This window comes from Megalops cyprinoides, chromosome 18, assembly GCF_013368585.1.
Source record: "Megalops cyprinoides isolate fMegCyp1 chromosome 18, fMegCyp1.pri, whole genome shotgun sequence".
Lineage (NCBI taxonomy): Eukaryota > Metazoa > Chordata > Actinopteri > Elopiformes > Megalopidae > Megalops > Megalops cyprinoides.
In genome coordinates this window covers 8276560-8292835 of record NC_050600.1, presented here as the reverse complement: position 1 = coordinate 8292835, position 16276 = coordinate 8276560, and the positions used below count along the sequence as shown (strand labels likewise).

The 16276-nt window shown below is 47.6% G+C and overlaps 1 protein-coding gene across 3 annotated transcripts in view; it reads right to left on the bottom strand.

Moving 5' to 3' along the window:
* Positions 1-258: 258 nt before the first annotated feature.
* Positions 259-16276, bottom strand: part of afap1 (actin filament associated protein 1) — a 68825-nt gene continuing 52807 nt past the window's right edge. For 2 of the 3 annotated variants that reach the window (XM_036551550.1, XM_036551548.1), the window contains exons 8-18: positions 15655-15730; positions 11774-11923; positions 11290-11501; positions 10264-10409; positions 7722-7839; positions 6211-6468; positions 5015-5135; positions 4098-4262; positions 3458-3648; positions 3025-3189; positions 259-2630 (exon numbers count right to left, since the gene is read on the bottom strand). In XM_036551550.1, coding sequence (XP_036407443.1) covers positions 2604-2630; positions 3025-3189; positions 3458-3648; positions 4098-4262; positions 5015-5135; positions 6211-6468; positions 7722-7839; positions 10264-10409; positions 11290-11501; positions 11774-11923; positions 15655-15730 — 1629 coding nt within the window. In that variant the 3' untranslated portion in view covers positions 259-2603. The remainder of the gene's footprint in view (positions 2631-3024; positions 3190-3457; positions 3649-4097; positions 4263-5014; positions 5136-6210; positions 6469-7721; positions 7840-10263; positions 10410-11289; positions 11502-11773; positions 11924-15654; positions 15731-16276) is intronic. The other variant, XM_036551551.1, reaches the window with a different exon arrangement.

Sequence of the window (16276 nt, the reverse complement as noted above, 5' to 3'; positions counted from 1 at the left end):
GCGTTTTCCACATCAAATTATTTTAACAATACGTTTTTCAAAACTAAGTAAAAGCCAGCAGAGTATGTATCAAACACAAAAGATACTGTAGATGTTGAAGAGGATTATTTATTTTTATATACAACTGTTTGCCACCAAGTCAGTGACTGTCTTTCAGAGTAATATATGAAATAAAAAAATTCTTTAAGGTGCAAATCAAACACTGCTGCAGCCCCCCGCCCCCCATCCCAAAAAAAAGCTATTTACATTGTGTTCACATTTTCTGGCATTATCTGTCTCTCCTATTTGGGAAATGAGGTTTTTTGGATCAGAGGATGGAAGGGTCACCACAGACTCCCCCCTCTTCTCTCTTTCTCCTTTCTGTTAGGGGTGAGACCCAAAAAGCCCCAAGACCCAGGCAGGTGTTACCTCAGCTTTACACTCCCTCTGCTTTTCGGAATATTCCGGCAACAGGTCAGCTCTTCTCAGAGCTGCTACGTTCATCCGGGCCAGACACCTCCACTTCCCCCTCTCTATGAAACCCCATTCCCCAAAAAAGGACATGTACTCGGTTGCAGATTCTTGGGGCTCTGTATAAACACAGTAAGCAAGTAAGAAAGAATATGTACACGCACACACAAATATTTTGAGGGATTTCAGTCTATGGCATTACTATGCATAACCTTGTATACATTTTTTAAACATTTTTCATGCACTGAACACCAGTAATCTGGAACAAGTTCCTTTACAAAGAATGCTTGCAGTTATACATTAATTGGTTTGAATCTGTTTTTTTTTCAGAGAGGAAGCACCTAAATATTCTCTATAATCTTAGTGGATTATAAAAGTACAGTACAAGCAATACGAAAAGCACCGTAAATAACTCATTACACATAGTGTCTGTCTTTTGCCGTGAACAGCTCTGGGCCGATGAACAGAATTTATAATACTGCTGCATATGAGTTGATTATAATGCACAAAACCGCCATAAATCACTCATGACAACAGGCCCAGTAAAAAGCAGTACTGAGCACAGACAGACATTGTAGGGTTGGACAACAGACTGTAGCCTTGTACAAAAGAGTCCCACAAGTTTGCCTCATCAGTTATACACCCCTTACCTCTGAAGAACACAAACCATTGTGGCAAGGTCCATGGGTACAGTTCCCAGAGGGTAATGTCGATGCGTTTCCATCTCTGGGAGTGACTGAAAAGGAAGGAACCAGATCGGAGCGGATCTCTCCAGAGACACAGTGCACGCCGGGGGAGACCCAGAACATTTTTCTGACCAGAACGCCCAGCGTGGGGAGGGGGAGCACGAGGCAGTATGCAACGAATGCCATGGCAGTCATGCTGGAGATGTTTTTTTGATGTTCGCACCCTAAGGTATGCCAGCAGCTCCTGGGTCTTGGAGCCCTGCGAAACCACTTCAGTCCACGATCGCGTTTCAGTCCGTTATTTCTATTCCAATTCCGTTTAAAAATACACACGCTTATGTACAGTACTTCTATCTTTGACAGTGTATTGATGGGTTTAGAATGTGCCAAGAACGCTGGAAATACACGCACTGTATACTTAGATCACATGCCGTGCCAGTGCCACGATGAAAAGACTTCGGTGCGCACGATCCGAGTGTAAAACCATACGCTTATTTTGCCTGAATCCGCTCCCGCGGCCTGCCGGCTCCACGCGGCCGCTACGCTGACCAAACCGCCCACGGCCGGGCCGGGCCTGGCGCGGGACACGGGCCGGTTCTGACCCGACCCCAGATGAGGCCGTGCGAAGGGAACCGCTCAGAGGCAGGAGTCCAGGAGGCCAAGCATACACTTCAGCCTCTGGGGCCCAGCAGCAAGACTCAGGACCCTGGGAGGCGGGTTCCTGAGAGAGACCCCTCGCCTACCCTCTGCACAGGCAAGGCCTTGTGCCAGAGAGCTGGCCGTTTGTGAGGGAGACTCTGGCCCTGAAAAGCACTTCAGGCTTAGAGAGGGTCCCTACTGAAATCCTGAATGAGGCACAGTCATTGTGCACAGCACTGCCACAGGCCTGGCTTCTGTAGCGTAGTGCCGCTACTCATCAAACGCTGGTCTTCAGCGTTAGAAACTCAGCAACGTATGAACCCAGACACATGAACCACCTTCCCAGGGAGGCCAGATACTGCGTACTACAAAAAAAAGCTTTAAATATCAATATAAATAATTGAAGGGAAGCTAATATTTACTTAAAACATTTACAAATAAATATTGTGTTTCACGTTTTGTGGTGTCTAAACCAGCCAATCAGATTTCTAGGATGGACAAGATGACAAACAGAGCAACAGACCCTCTAAAGTCGCTTTACATGTGAAAGAGGAATGGACAACAGACACTGCAACAGGAGCGAAGGTCAATCATGCCTGTATAATAAATGCTATTATTAAAAAATAAGCAAATAAGAAGCACTTTTTCTGTCTTTTTGACAGCTGCTGCTATAGAATGTATCACCTTTGTCCTTTTGCCTGGCATCCACATATCTATGCTATGCTTGTTTCTTCTCCAACATCCTTACACTATGAATGGTTGTTTTCAAATAAAAATAAATATGCACATAAAAAAAATATTAAGATAAGGTACTGGAGATCTTCATGTTTATGTCCCAGTTTTCATCTCCCATTCCTGAAAAATGAAAGAGACAAATACATAATCTTGTCAATGTTGTAATAGCACCTTAAAATTCATTGCCTGACCTGCAACTCAAATTACCTCATTAAATACCCAGCTGAAAACATGGACAACATGTAAAACAGTTTCTCTGGACAACATCAGCAACAGTGGGCATTGGGTTGTGTAGGTGTGGCCTGAGGTCAGCTGGGCATGGCGTGGGTGTGGCCTGAGGTCAGGTGCTCATAGTGTGGGTGTGGCCTGAGGTCAGGTGCTCATAGTGTGGGTGTGGCCTGCTGTCAGGTAGGCATGGTGTGGGTGTGGCCTGAGGTCAGGTGGGCATAGTGTGGGTGTGGACTGAACTCAGGTAGATGTTTTATGTAACAGCGCTCGGAGGCTGTGGGCTCACCTTGGCCTTCCGGAGCACATGGCCACGGGCGGTGGAGGCTTTCTGGGAGGACTGCCTTCGCAGCAGGGAGGCGCTGTTGACGGGGAGGGAGCAGGTCTCTGTGTCGCTGGTGTCACAGCTGGAGGCCGGAGAGTTCTCCATCGTACGCCGCAGCTGCACCGGGGACTGAGGTGGGACATGCATTACTCTCATTTCCTTATACACACGACATTACCCTGCATTACCTTACACACATGACATTACCCTGCATTAGTCATTTCCTTATACACATGACATTACCCTGAATTACATCATTATTTTACCTAATCTTACCTAAATTCTCTTGTATTACTTTATGTAACCCCGCATTGCTCTCAATTACCTCGTTACCTTATTTAGCACAACCCTACAATATGGCATTACTTTATGTTACTGTGTATCACCCTGTGCTCACCTGCGGGCTGGACGTCCCGGACTTGGGCTCGATGGTCAGACCCAGAGTAACCCCACCGTTCAGGGCCTTCTTCAGGTTCTCCTTGACCTCGGTCAGCTCCAGCTCCAGGTTGACCCTCTCGTCCTCCTTCACCTTGCACTCTTCCTCCACCTTCTTTAGCCTGTCCCCCAGAGACACCTGGGTCCTCTTCACTGGAGGGAACAGGGGACAGGACAGCATCTTTCACTCACCCACACTCACCTCCTCTCTCTGCAGTATCTCTGATATATGATACATTCTGGGTTTTAAAACACAAATGTACTAAAATGTACAACCAATACTGTACGTATATTTTTCACTCAGGGGCAGATACTAAGCATGCTTTTAGTACAGTGGAGTACAAAAAGAGAAATACCCTGTTTCACCCCCACATTTGAGTACACTGAGCCAAGCTGTGGACGCACCAACTGGTTTAACCACTCAGCCAATAAGAATCCAGCTCAAGTGAAATGTAAAAGGTCAAAGGTCACTGTCTGGCTGTGTTCCTGCAGGGGTGTAAGTTTGATATCTGTTCTGCACCACCTGGTGTTTTGGCCCATGGCCTACAGTCAGCGCATAGGCCTGCCCTGGCTCCTATGTGAGACCCTGCAGTGCCGCTCACCCGTGGTGGCCTCCAGGGCAGCCTTCAGGTCTCTCCTCTCCTTCTTCAGCTGGGTCAGGCGGTTGCGGATCTCCTGCTTCCTCTTCAGCAGCTCCTCCTCCTTGGCCTGCAGCCTCTTGGCGTCGGCCTCCACCCGGTTCTTCCCGTATTTGTACTGCTCCGCATCTTCAGGGAGGGACTGGGAGGTGAGACCGGTGACATAGCCCCCACCCACCCCCACACCCCACCCACCATAATTCAGTCTCGCTCGCGCATTCACTAAAACTCTGGGAGTATTGAAACTCAAAACCAAACCCGAAACATCCCTAAATCACACGCGACAATCCCTGCTGAAATGCCGGTTTTCATTCCTGGCGAGTTGTCCAGGTTTTGGACCATCTCCACACCAAGATAATATATTTCAGAGGTTTCCCACAGACATCCATTAGCCCTGATCCAGGACTGAATACCTCATTTGGCCACATGTGTGATTTAGTCGAGGATTAGGGCTTATCTGTGTGCGTGAAAAATATGCTTGCTTCAATTAGAACATTTCAATTATGAACGCTGAGTCTTAGCGAGAATATGTACCCTTCGTTGTGGCCGCTAAGCAGATGGTATTTAACACGCCATCAATCATATTTCCCAATGTTGTCTTTACAGTCCAACATTTTCCACATTTTTTGTGCGGCTGCTTTTTTCCTCGAAAGCAATCAGTGGTGAATTAAATAGGTCAGCGGTCCTGAATTCCATCTGCACTCTTTTCATCACATCCTCAGTGCTCCTACATTAACGCCTTTACATCAATTTAACCAATCACACCAAAAACTAACTTAAAAAGAAATTTGCTAAGACAGAAAGGCTACTATATACTGTAGCCGTCAGGAATAAGACTTCTCCTAACATTAAATGAAATGGAATTAGTCTTGAGTTCTTACTGGAATTGTTCCGTTTGACTGACAGGGTTCCATTGGTTCCGTTCGGCTTTTTCTGCTGGTTCTTGTCGGCCTTTTGCTTGGCAGCCATTCCATTGGTGGCTGGTGCTTTCTTTCCTTTAAGCTGATTGGCGGAGAGAGACCATGCAATGGGTAAAGTGGTCATGTAACAAATGTGTTACCAGAGCAGTGCAGTGTAGACCCAGTATGAGCCAGCCACTACCCAAGAAGCTTTGGTTAGCATCAATCACTACATCTGCATTTTGATGCATAGGTGGTAAAACCAAAGCGTAGTTAGGCTTGTGGGTTTGAATCTCTGGGACGTGAAGTTATGTTCTGTCCTTTTCTGCAACATACTACTGTAAATACCCTGCATAGTTGCACAAATAGGACCTGTGAAGTTTATGCTATCCTATGCCTACTGCAAAGATCAATACTGTAGAATTTCAGAATAGTATAGAAATAAAAGCCAAATACACTGGACTGGGTTTACATTCATGTCTCTGTACTAATGGACACACCCTCAAAGTGGGTTCCAGTGTTCTGGGGAAAACAGATCCAGTTTCCCTTACAAAATACATTAAACATACTAAGTGCAGTTGATTCATATATTCAAAACCCCTTCGGTGGAAGATTAAGTCTTTTTCAGAAACAGTTGAGATCTGAGGTCAGGGAATCATAATTCTGGCTTCTTTAAATTTAAACACATCAAAGCTATATTCTAGACCCCGTTAAATACAAGACAGCAGATATTAATTTACGAGGATTTATACAGTGACACACACAGACATAAAAGTATTAATGGGTCACAGAAGAAATCACTTAGTGCAAGGCTGTATAATCTGAGCATTAAGGGTGAAAATATGCTGACGTACTGAAGCGTACATTCTGGCTTTAATTTCAAAAATTCCAATTCTGAGAACCTTCCAGAAAGGCTAACATGCAATGACCATCCCAAGCAATGAGATGCAGGGCATAATAAGGCTGTACGTATTGATAGTTTCCAGAAGTCTGGTAATTCATTTCAGCACCAACGGTATCCACTGTATATGCTTCTGCGGATGATGTCATGGACACGCACATATTTGTTTTCAGAAGCACTCGGTACACTTCAGCGGACAGCCTCAATGTTAATAATGGACAGTGGTGACGCAGAATAGCAGGAGGTGCCGTGATTGGAGCAGAGAGGCGTCAGTCACCTGAGTAGCCGCGCCCCGCCCGGGAGAAGCAGTGTTAGTGACAGCAGCTGAGGAGGAGGAGGCGGAAGAGGGGACAGCTTTGGAGGAGACAGGCGTTTTGTAGTGGCTCGCAGCGGAGGCGGCGCCGCTGGGCTTAGCGGGGTAGCGGGCTGAGAGCTTGGGGGACGGCATGTTCTCGTACAGGTCGGCGTTCTCATACAGCCCCTCCTCCCTGCAGCGCCCCCCAGAGGCAGGAGAGGAGTATGCATCCTCAGGGTCCTTCAGCGGGGAAAGTGTACATGCAGGCAGCGGGGGTTGGGTAAAAGGGGAGGACAGACGAGAATGACGAGAGGAAAGGAAAAGAGGAGAGCAGAGGAGGAGAAGAGAAAGAAGGAAGAAAGGAGGAGAGAAGAGGGCAGCAGACCAGGGAAGAAGGGAGAGGAAAGGAAGAGAGGACAAAGGAGAAGAGGAGAACAGGACAGGGAGAAAAGGAAATAAGGATTAGAAGAGGAGAGAAGAGGAGAAAAGAGGAAAGGAAGAGAGAGGAGGAGAGAAAAAAAGGAGAGGAGTGGAGGGGGGAGGAGAGGAGGAGAACAGAGGCAGAAAAAAGGCAGACAGCAGTGTTAAACAGCAGAGGAGTGTTATTAGCAGAGGAAAAGTCTTTGGTTTAGAGTGTGACAGTTATTATTAAAAGCTGGAGAAGCATTAAAGAGAAAGAGGCAGAGAGAGAGGAGACTATTACGTAAGCCACCACAGGAAATAAAACATACAGCTGTTTGGAGAGACAGAGGAATGATGACAAAAAACAAATGACACTTCCTCACCCCCACACACACACACGCACACACACACTTTTGCGCACTGCTCTGCTGAACCTGATGCACTTTGTCTGAGCTAAGCTGGCTGATAGACTTCTTAATACAGACTGCCTTTATATAAACCTTCGTTTTGATTATCTCTTCATTTTATTGGATGATTTAATAATATAAACACTGTGGGACTAGTTTATTTTAAGTAGTTCCTAAATTCACGCTGAATGAAGGACAAAGGTAGGTTAAAGGTAGGTTAATGGAGATGTTTCATTATGAATGCCTTTTCAGCTCTTTAATTCCACCTGGCTGTGTGAAAGTGTTCTTTCCATTTGAAATCCATCTATTTGATAATAAAATGATTTTGTCACACACGGCAGGAGCCCGTGGATAACGGTGTCCAGAAAATGGTGTGATAATAAAAAACCTTTTATCTACAATCCTTGGTAGCAACCAGAAAGTCAGAGAGACTGTGGGGTCAAATTAGAGGCTGTTACTCAGGAAGTCTCTGCCCTCTGTGTTCTTTCCTGAGGGGATCCTAGTCATTACTGAAGTTAACGAGCTCTGATGATAGAAAACTTCCATTCAGCAAGGACTGAATTTTCATCATAAAGTATAAGGAGCTACATATCTTTGACTTCAGATGTTCTTGACCTGGGATAAAAAAAAAATAGTCAAGAGCAAGGTATCACGGGACGATGGAGAGTGACAATGTGGGCCTACCGTTCCGTTGATGCAGGGGACGTCATCGTAGTGCAGTGCCATTCCGGTGGGACAGGCGTAGCCATTGACCGGGTTGTCCAGGTAAGGGTTCGGAGACACTGCGCGCTTGCTTGTGAAACTGGAGCCACAAAAAACACATGAAGAGGACAGCGGTTTGTGAGTGAGTGAACATAGTGAGAAAGTGAATGACTGAAAAAAAGACAGTGTAAGAGCGATTGAGTGAGAGTGAGTAAATGAGTGAGTGAGTGAGTGTGTGGGTGAGTGGTTGAATGAGTGATTGAGTAAATTATGGTAAGAGTAAATGAATGAGTGTGTGAGTGTGTGAGCGGGTGAGTGAATAAATGATAGCAACGGCTCTTTAAAACAAAAAGTTCATGTTTTTAAGCCAGAGGTGGGACCCTGCTGCTCTACAGTTTAAATCTAATCTGTACACATAGAAGAGATGAAAGAGTATTAGACATGTACACCCTGGAGAGGCGTCTGATGAGGACTGAAATTAAGCAGCATTGGGAGGGGGGCGAAGCAGACGCAGGCCCTGAAGAAACAGCGCAGCGCGCTAACAGGAGGTGCTCTGGAGAGCGGGCCGCGCACACAGCCCACGCCACGCGGTGCCGGCAGGGCCGCTCGGCACACACCCAGAGGAAACGCCCACGCAGACACTTTCATCCTAGAGAAAATATTAGCCCAGGCACAGGCATTCCGAGCAGCAGGGTCCTGTGTGCTCTGAGAGACTCCTGCTCTCCTGCTCTCCTCAGTCACCCCCCCCCCCCCCCCACAGCCCCACTCTAGGCCCTCCTTTGTTTCTTCAGGACTGTGAGATGTGCTTTCATTGTACCGCTACGAGCAGTACCCTCGTCGGACGGCTGATGCACAATAAAGAAGGCAAAGAGGCCAGGACACATCCTGGATCACAGTGAGGAGGCGCACTGGTGAGGAGCAAGGCTGGTAACCAAAAGGTTGCAGGTTCTATTCCCTGATACAGCACTGCCGCTGTACCCTTGGGTAAGGAATTTAACCTACAATTGCCTCAGTAAATACCCAGCCATATAGAGTGTCTGCTGAACGGCAATAACGTAATGGAATGCAATAAATCTGGCAATCTAAAGAACTACCTTGACTGAGTGTCATCTAACCCCATCTAACCCCAACGACTGCTAAAGCACTTTCAGCAACAGATTAAAAAAAGACCAACAGCTTTTCATTTGGCTTCATTTGAAAAGAGAGAAGGGAAAAAGAGAGGGAACTCCGTCTGAGACTGCGAGATTTACGGATTTGCCTTTACACCTCATTAGAGCGGATCCGCATTAAACAAAAGCAGAGGGGAAAGGCTGACGCTGACACCGGAGCGACACATCCATCCTCCGGCTACCGCCGCTTCTCTGGAGCCCATTAGCCGGCCGCAGAGATCACAGGATCCCCCTCCCCGCCGATCTGAGGAGAGGGGGTGTGCCCCCGTCTCGTGGGCGTTAAACCGAGCGCTCCCTGGGGTCGCTCCGGCGGGTGCAGCGTTGGGGTCTTTCATGTGGGTTCTGTTGCTCCCCTCCCTCCGGTCCGCTGGGCCGTGCTAACACATGTGTTCGGGAGCATTTGTTTTGTGTTATCTCCCACATTAGAATGGGAGCCTGTCCGCTGCCAACGGCAACTCGTGTGTTTATTTATATATGTTTATATATTCATATCCCCCCCATGGCCGCCATCGCCAGAGCACAAAGCGTTACCATGGTAATCCTCCGACACGCACATGCATACACACACTGTATGCAATGGGTAGTACAAACACACTAATACACACACATATATACAGCACACACCACCATGGACCTTCTATAGTGCATAAACACAATCACACGCATGCACGCGCACACGTTCTATCCAACAGGTATCACAAACACACAAATACACACATGCACGCACACGCACGCTCTATCCAACAGGTAATCACACACTAATGAACACACACATATACAGCACACACACGCATGAGAACTGGACCTTCTATAGTGCATAAACACACAATCGCATGCATTCACACACACAAGAACCAGAGCCTCTACATTACTGGTGCTCTCAGCATCAGAGAAAACTGACACAAACCCTCTCCCCATTTCTTTCTGATGTAACCAGTCTGATCTCTCATCAAACACCACTCCCCTCAGCGGCGGAGTATGGAGCCAGGGGAGCCCAGCTGAAAGGGAAGACTGACTCAGCTCAGCCAACCACACGCACCACACAAAACACATTCGTCCTCACTCGCAGATGTGTTCAAGCGTCTGATCGTATCTGTCAGATGTTCCTATGGATATAGATGTAGTTACATTACGTACCTTATATGTTATTTAAAAAAAAGAGAATGATGGCCCGTGTCCAAAATACATCTGGTCTGCAGAATCTGCGCAGCACGCAATATTTCAGACTAGAGAACAGGAAAAGGAATAGGAAACACGACTGCACACAGATCTGCGCATCGATGCCCTTCCTGCGCAGTGATGTTAGCGTAGCCCTCATCCCCCGACACCCCTGGCCCAGCCAATCGGGGGCTCACCAGAAGGACTGCTTGGCCAGCTGGATGACGTTGGCGGTGGTCTCGACATCGATGTAGTCGTAGTGCAGGGCGGCCGGGTCTGTGGTGGATCCAGTCTCCGCCAGGAGCACTCCCAACCAACGCCCCATGCTCTCCGAAGAGCAGGCCTGGAGACAAGGGAAGGGGCGTAGAGGTTTTATTATCTATCTCTGTATTGAGGTAATGTTTTGTTCTGATTTCTCTGTACTCTTGCACAATTGTATTACAATTGCTTCTTGTGTATGTAAATGCTTCAGCAACGTAAAAATACTGCAAAAAAACTGTAATTATGTAGAAATAACAAAAATAAGACCGTAAAAGAGCAGGGGAGAGATGGAAAGCAAGAGGAAAGGAGAGAAAGAGAGTGAAAGCAGTAAAAAAGGAGAGAATTAAAGGAATACAAAAGTAGGAGAGAGGGATGAGAGTGGAGGAGAGGGGAGACAACCAGAAAGGGAGAAGGAAGGAAAAAGAAAGCAAAAAGAAGAGACGCAGAAAAACACAGTCCACTTCAGTGATCTCCACAGAAACCACAGGGCATGTGTGTGCAGCGCTGGCAGCAGTAGAGAGCAGCCCCTCGGGGGTGTGGGGTGCGGGGGGTGCGGGGGGGGGAGATCTGTCTCACACAAGACACGCTGTCTGCGACAGCACAATGTGACACATTTTCACCCGTCAAACAATGTCAGGCGCTGAGCCTCGGAGCAACCCGCAGAATCCGCACCATAATCTGCGATGACACATGGGGCACCAGACTCTGTACAGTCTAGACCAGCGCGCCCCAACCCAGCGCCAGTGCCGGGCATGCTACAGTACAGAGGGGAGGAGACTCCTGCCTGAAGTACAACAGCGGGTAAAAGGAGGGATAACTAATAACTGTGATATAAGAGGACAGCAAACTGTCTGTGGTGTGTCCCGGTGAGGTCACACAGTGTAATCGCTGTGTCCCGGTGAGGTCACGCAGTGTAATCTCTGTATCGTGAGCGGTTTTGACGGCCCGGCGCAGCGTTTTACCTCCAGCACCGCCACTTCCTGTCCGTTGCGCAGCAGGCGGAAGGCGAAGGGGTGCTTGGAGTCCAGTCCCGGGATGACCTCGCACCCGCGCAGGGGCAGAGACGCCATGTGGGTCTTCAGGTCGGCCCGGTCCTTGTGCAGCAGCAGCTGGTTGTCCTTCAGACGGCACCAGCGCTCCCGCCAGCGGTTGTTGGACAGCACGTTGAGGTAACCTGCCAATCGCAGCGGGGACCACCCAGTCAGAGCTGAGTCACCGGCTCCTGAGACGAAAACCTCCGCGAACCTCGTTACTGCGGCGGTGTTCGTCCCGAGAATTTATTCAATTTACAGTGAGTGGATGTTCACAGGAGTGACTGCACTGCGTATTTATCAGGGGCTATTTAAGTTTTTTCAGGTGCATAAAAACTGTGTCTCCCAGAAAGTACCACCCCTCCAAATTCCCTCCTAGGTCCGTTACCCTCTTTAACACCCCCCTGCCTCTTACCACAGGTGGGTACGTCCTCTTCTGCAGAGGAGGTCTGCTCATCTGTGGACGGCTTCTTCTTTCCCAGGCCAATGATCTTGGTGATCTTCTTCCCCGCCACTTTACCCACAGTGCCTTTCTGCTCAGACTTGGTGCTCTTCTTCCCTTTAGCTGGAGCAGAGGTAGGAGAACATGAGCGGAACACCCTCAGACAGAGCACACATGCCATTATCAGCTCTTGGACTGCTTTGGTCATGAGCAAATGGTCCACAAAGGAGAAAATGCAATGAGTACCTGTGTAAAATGTATCATCGCATAACAAGAAACTGTAAGATTATTACATAAATACCTGAAAAAATCAGGTTTTTAGAATGCTGGACATCACATTCAACTGAATGCAGAGTAACTGAGCAATTGAGTAACTGAGAATGCAGAAATGAATCATCCATCCACACTGTTGGCCAGAAAAAAAAAGTAGGGACCAGTGACAGTGCACATTCCCGTAAGATTACCAGTGAACTCAAAAGCCAGATCTTAAATTCTGCCTCTCTCTCATCGGGGAAAGCTGCTGCCCCAGTTCTCAAGTATTCTGTTTGGATTGTGCGGTCTGTGGGCAGGGCGGTCTCTCTCTGTCTCCCTGCCGGAGGGACAGAGGGAGCAGAGAGGCTCAAACCCATGGACCAGTCACCCACAGTGCCCCCTTCCCTAATGTAGGGCTAGATCCAGGTTGGAGCCAGCTGGAGCCAAAGCTGGATGACCTGGTGCAACAAAAATGCCTTTCCCTTGCATTGCTCGCAACCAGAGCGGCTGCATGTGATGTCACACTGAATGCCTGGTGTCTGCTGAGATCCAGACGACCGCCTGGATCTCACTGGCAATCGCATGGCTGAGGCCTTCCTGAAAAAAGCCTGCGCTCCAGGGTGTCTCTGGGTGTTTGCTGTGATCAGCAATGGCAGCATGCTTCTGTGTCACTGTGTATATCATTAGCTATGAGAGCAGCTTGTTGACTCCACCAACAGTTTGCCTAGCTAAACCCAGGCTAACGTCAGTTTAGCATCAGTAATGCTAAGGGGTCAACACAAAAAAATCCCTGGAAGGTGAACTTGCCAAATCAACCTGAATCCAGCTGCTGGACAGTGGAGGGAAGGGGGAAATGAGGCAGCTTGTGTGGGCTGAGACCGGCACAAAGGCCCCTGACATCCTGCTGCCAGTGACCCAAGTAAGAGACTAGCTGTAGTCAGATTTCACTATACACAAAAAGATACATTTTGTGCAGGGAAAAAACGTCTGGTTTGAGATCCTGCAGGCCACAGACTCATCCCAATACACAATCCACACAGTAGTTTGGTGGCAGAAACATCAGCTACCTCTGCTTTTTGAACGTACAGTGCATCCGAGTACAACGTTGAGTTTGTTGACTGCCTTTTTCCATACGAATAAATGGCGCGCTAATTAGAACTTGCATGGTTTTGTACTTATATAAAACCCCCGCCCATGGAGCCATGGAGTTCCCCATCTCTGCTCTATAGCGAGAGAGTGGGAGAGACAGAGGGTTTTTTTTTTTTTTTTTTTTTTGAGACTGGGGTGAAAATTCCCGCTGAGTGATGTCACGCTCTCAGACCACAAGGCCTTCTTAGCTGGAGCAGGCACGCCTCTCCCTCGTCCCCTTTCACACACCAGCTGACCCCTACAAATCAATATTCAGATCCGGTTACCCAGAGTGGATCAATGCTGTGGCAGCAAGAGCAGATGCTGTAATCAGCAGGCCTGTGCCCATGCTTTGTATTGCTTTCAGTCCTATATACCGTGCTGTCTGAGGTATAAGGAAGAAACCAGATGCACAGATGTCCAAATGCTTTCTGACTTCTAAAAAAGATTTTTTTTCCCTCTTTCGGGTAAATGGAAAATCTGTGATCTTGCTAATTTAATTCCACCGAATCTGTGCAGTTACCAGCAATGGAAAGAATGTGTCTGGATGATCTACGGGTTGTTTCTTCCCGCCCCCCCTCCCCCCCTCCTCAAAGAGACAGAGCTGCAGGCGCACTTGTGCATGCACACATCCATCCCCCCTGCTCTCGGCTCTCCCTGGAGCCCCCGGCGGGAGCAGGCGCGAGACAGGCGCACTTGCGGCCGTCGTTTCGGCTCTCACTGCCAAACAGAGATAAGGGGGGGGGGGGGTGATGCTGGCCGTTTGCGGCCGCTGAGGCACGTCTGAGAAAGCCCTGTTCGTTTGTCATTTCGGTAAACTGTTACCAGACCCCGAGGCTGTCATGAGCCTGCAATGCCACTCCACACCTCTAGGGGGAGAACATGCCATTTGATTCATGATCCTGCCACAGTTATGACTCCTGAAGCGTGCATTGTTAATATGCCAAATTATCTGCAAAAAGACCTTCTGACCTGTCTGACTCAACTGAGTAAAGATATGTGGCGGGTAACCTCTTAACATCTTTCCAGGATAGCTTATTATTCATCTATATTTCCTTGTTTTTAATTTCAACAGTGAACTGCCTTACAAATTAGCTGCATTTCCATATGCAATACCATTTGGGTGTCTTCACAAGGTTTTTCATATTGCATTTACTCTATTTATTGTCCTCTACTAAAATGTATATAAGACAACCTGAAGGTTATTTATATCAGCAGTGTCATTACTCACAGCACAATGCACTGTTCTTGATTTCACATCTAACAGACTAGAACTGCTGCACTGCAGTTGTGAAATTCTCTTCAGACATATTGCAAGTAAAAGGTTAGCCTGTCGGCGAGCAGAACTAGGACAGCTCTGAATTCCTGAGGCACTGAGGGCAGCAGTGTCAGCGAGCCAAATTAAATTCTTATTCCTGGACAAAAAGCCCCTGCTGTGCAAATAAATGCTCAATAATCCTGTGAGGTTTAGATAAGAGTCACACGCAGATCCTGTTCTGTTTAGCTCTGGCACCTTTTCACGGGTGGAGCTAAGATATCAAATAAACAGCTATCCGAAAGTCCGTTCCAAACCCCACAGACGCGATTAGATTGCAGCCATCTTCACCCATGAGAATGTGCTGAGCGAGACACCTCTGAGTGACGCGTCGCCCCGCTGCCACGACGCCTCAGAGATGTCCTCAAGCACAGAGTGTGCTAGCACTCGCGGTTTGGTTTTCAGTGAAAGAAAAGCGCTGAGTTCAAATTCCCGACACTCACAATGGAACTCTGACTGCTCAGTTACTCACTGTGAATGATGGGGAATGCTGTAACCATGACTTGCCATGCACTCAAAAGCGGGAAGGTGTTACCACAAACGTCTCGTGTTACTGCCATTTTAATAAGTATTGTGACTGAAAAATGTCTGCTACAGACCAACCTGAGAAAGAGTAGCAACCAAAGTTATGATGAACAGTAACGTCTGCATGGAGAAACTGGTGCAAGGTTGTTGCTGGTGGTGCCAGATTCAGATATAAATACTGTAGGCTTACTGACAAAATCAAACCAGATGTGATGCTGCTCTGAATTGTAAATTCTATGACCTACATCTAGTCCAGTACCCTCTATTCTACACCAAGATTAGTGTCCTCTGCTCTGTACCATGCCTAGTGGTTTCTATTCTACACCACCCATGGTGTTCTTTATTCTACACCATGCCTAGTGTTCTCGGCTCATCACCAAGTACTAGTGTTCTCTGTTCTAAACCAAGCTTAAACTTCTCTGTTCTATACCACATCTAGCATTTTCTGTTCTACACCAAGCTTACTGTTCTCTGTTCTAAACCAAGCTTAATGTCCTCTGTTCTATACCATGTCTAGGGTACTCTGTTCTGTACTCATGCCTAGTCAGTAGAGTTCCATACCCACATTATGCCAGGTGTCTCTATTTCCACACCACCAACAGAATTCTATGTTCTCATGTTCCCAGGGCCTCACCTTGCTCTTTACTGTCAGTAACTCCATTCTCAGGGTTCAGCTCTCCGTCCGAACTCGGCCTATCGTAGGACAGTTTCTGTAACAGTAAGAAACGTGATCACAGTCAGATGTCTAGCATTTTAAACACCCCACCCCCATTCTTCCCCCCTCTCATGCAACAAACGCACTGGTAAAACACACACTATACATACGCACACAAACATACTCCATACAGACGCTGTACCCACAACAGGACCCACAAGAACATCTGTAAAATATTAGGTGCAAATAATTAGGCTTGGCTTCTGTATGCCTTGCCAGCTTTAGAGATCAAGACAGAGGTTTGAGAACTTCACATCTGTTGTTTTTCCATACACATACACACACACACACACGCACACGCACACACAGACTACGCACACACACACCATCAGAGCAGCTAATGATCTAATACTCAGGTAGTTTACCAGGCTTCTCCTTTGTGTACATTTCAAAGCACAAAGCACTTGTTTTTTTTCTCCCCCCCCCAAGCTGTGCTGTGTAATTTGTGCTGTGGCATTTGGCATCACATCACTGTATTCACTGTCAGTAAAGCCCTGCTATCACGCCTTTGCAGCATGCAGATGGGAGGACCCTGTGCATA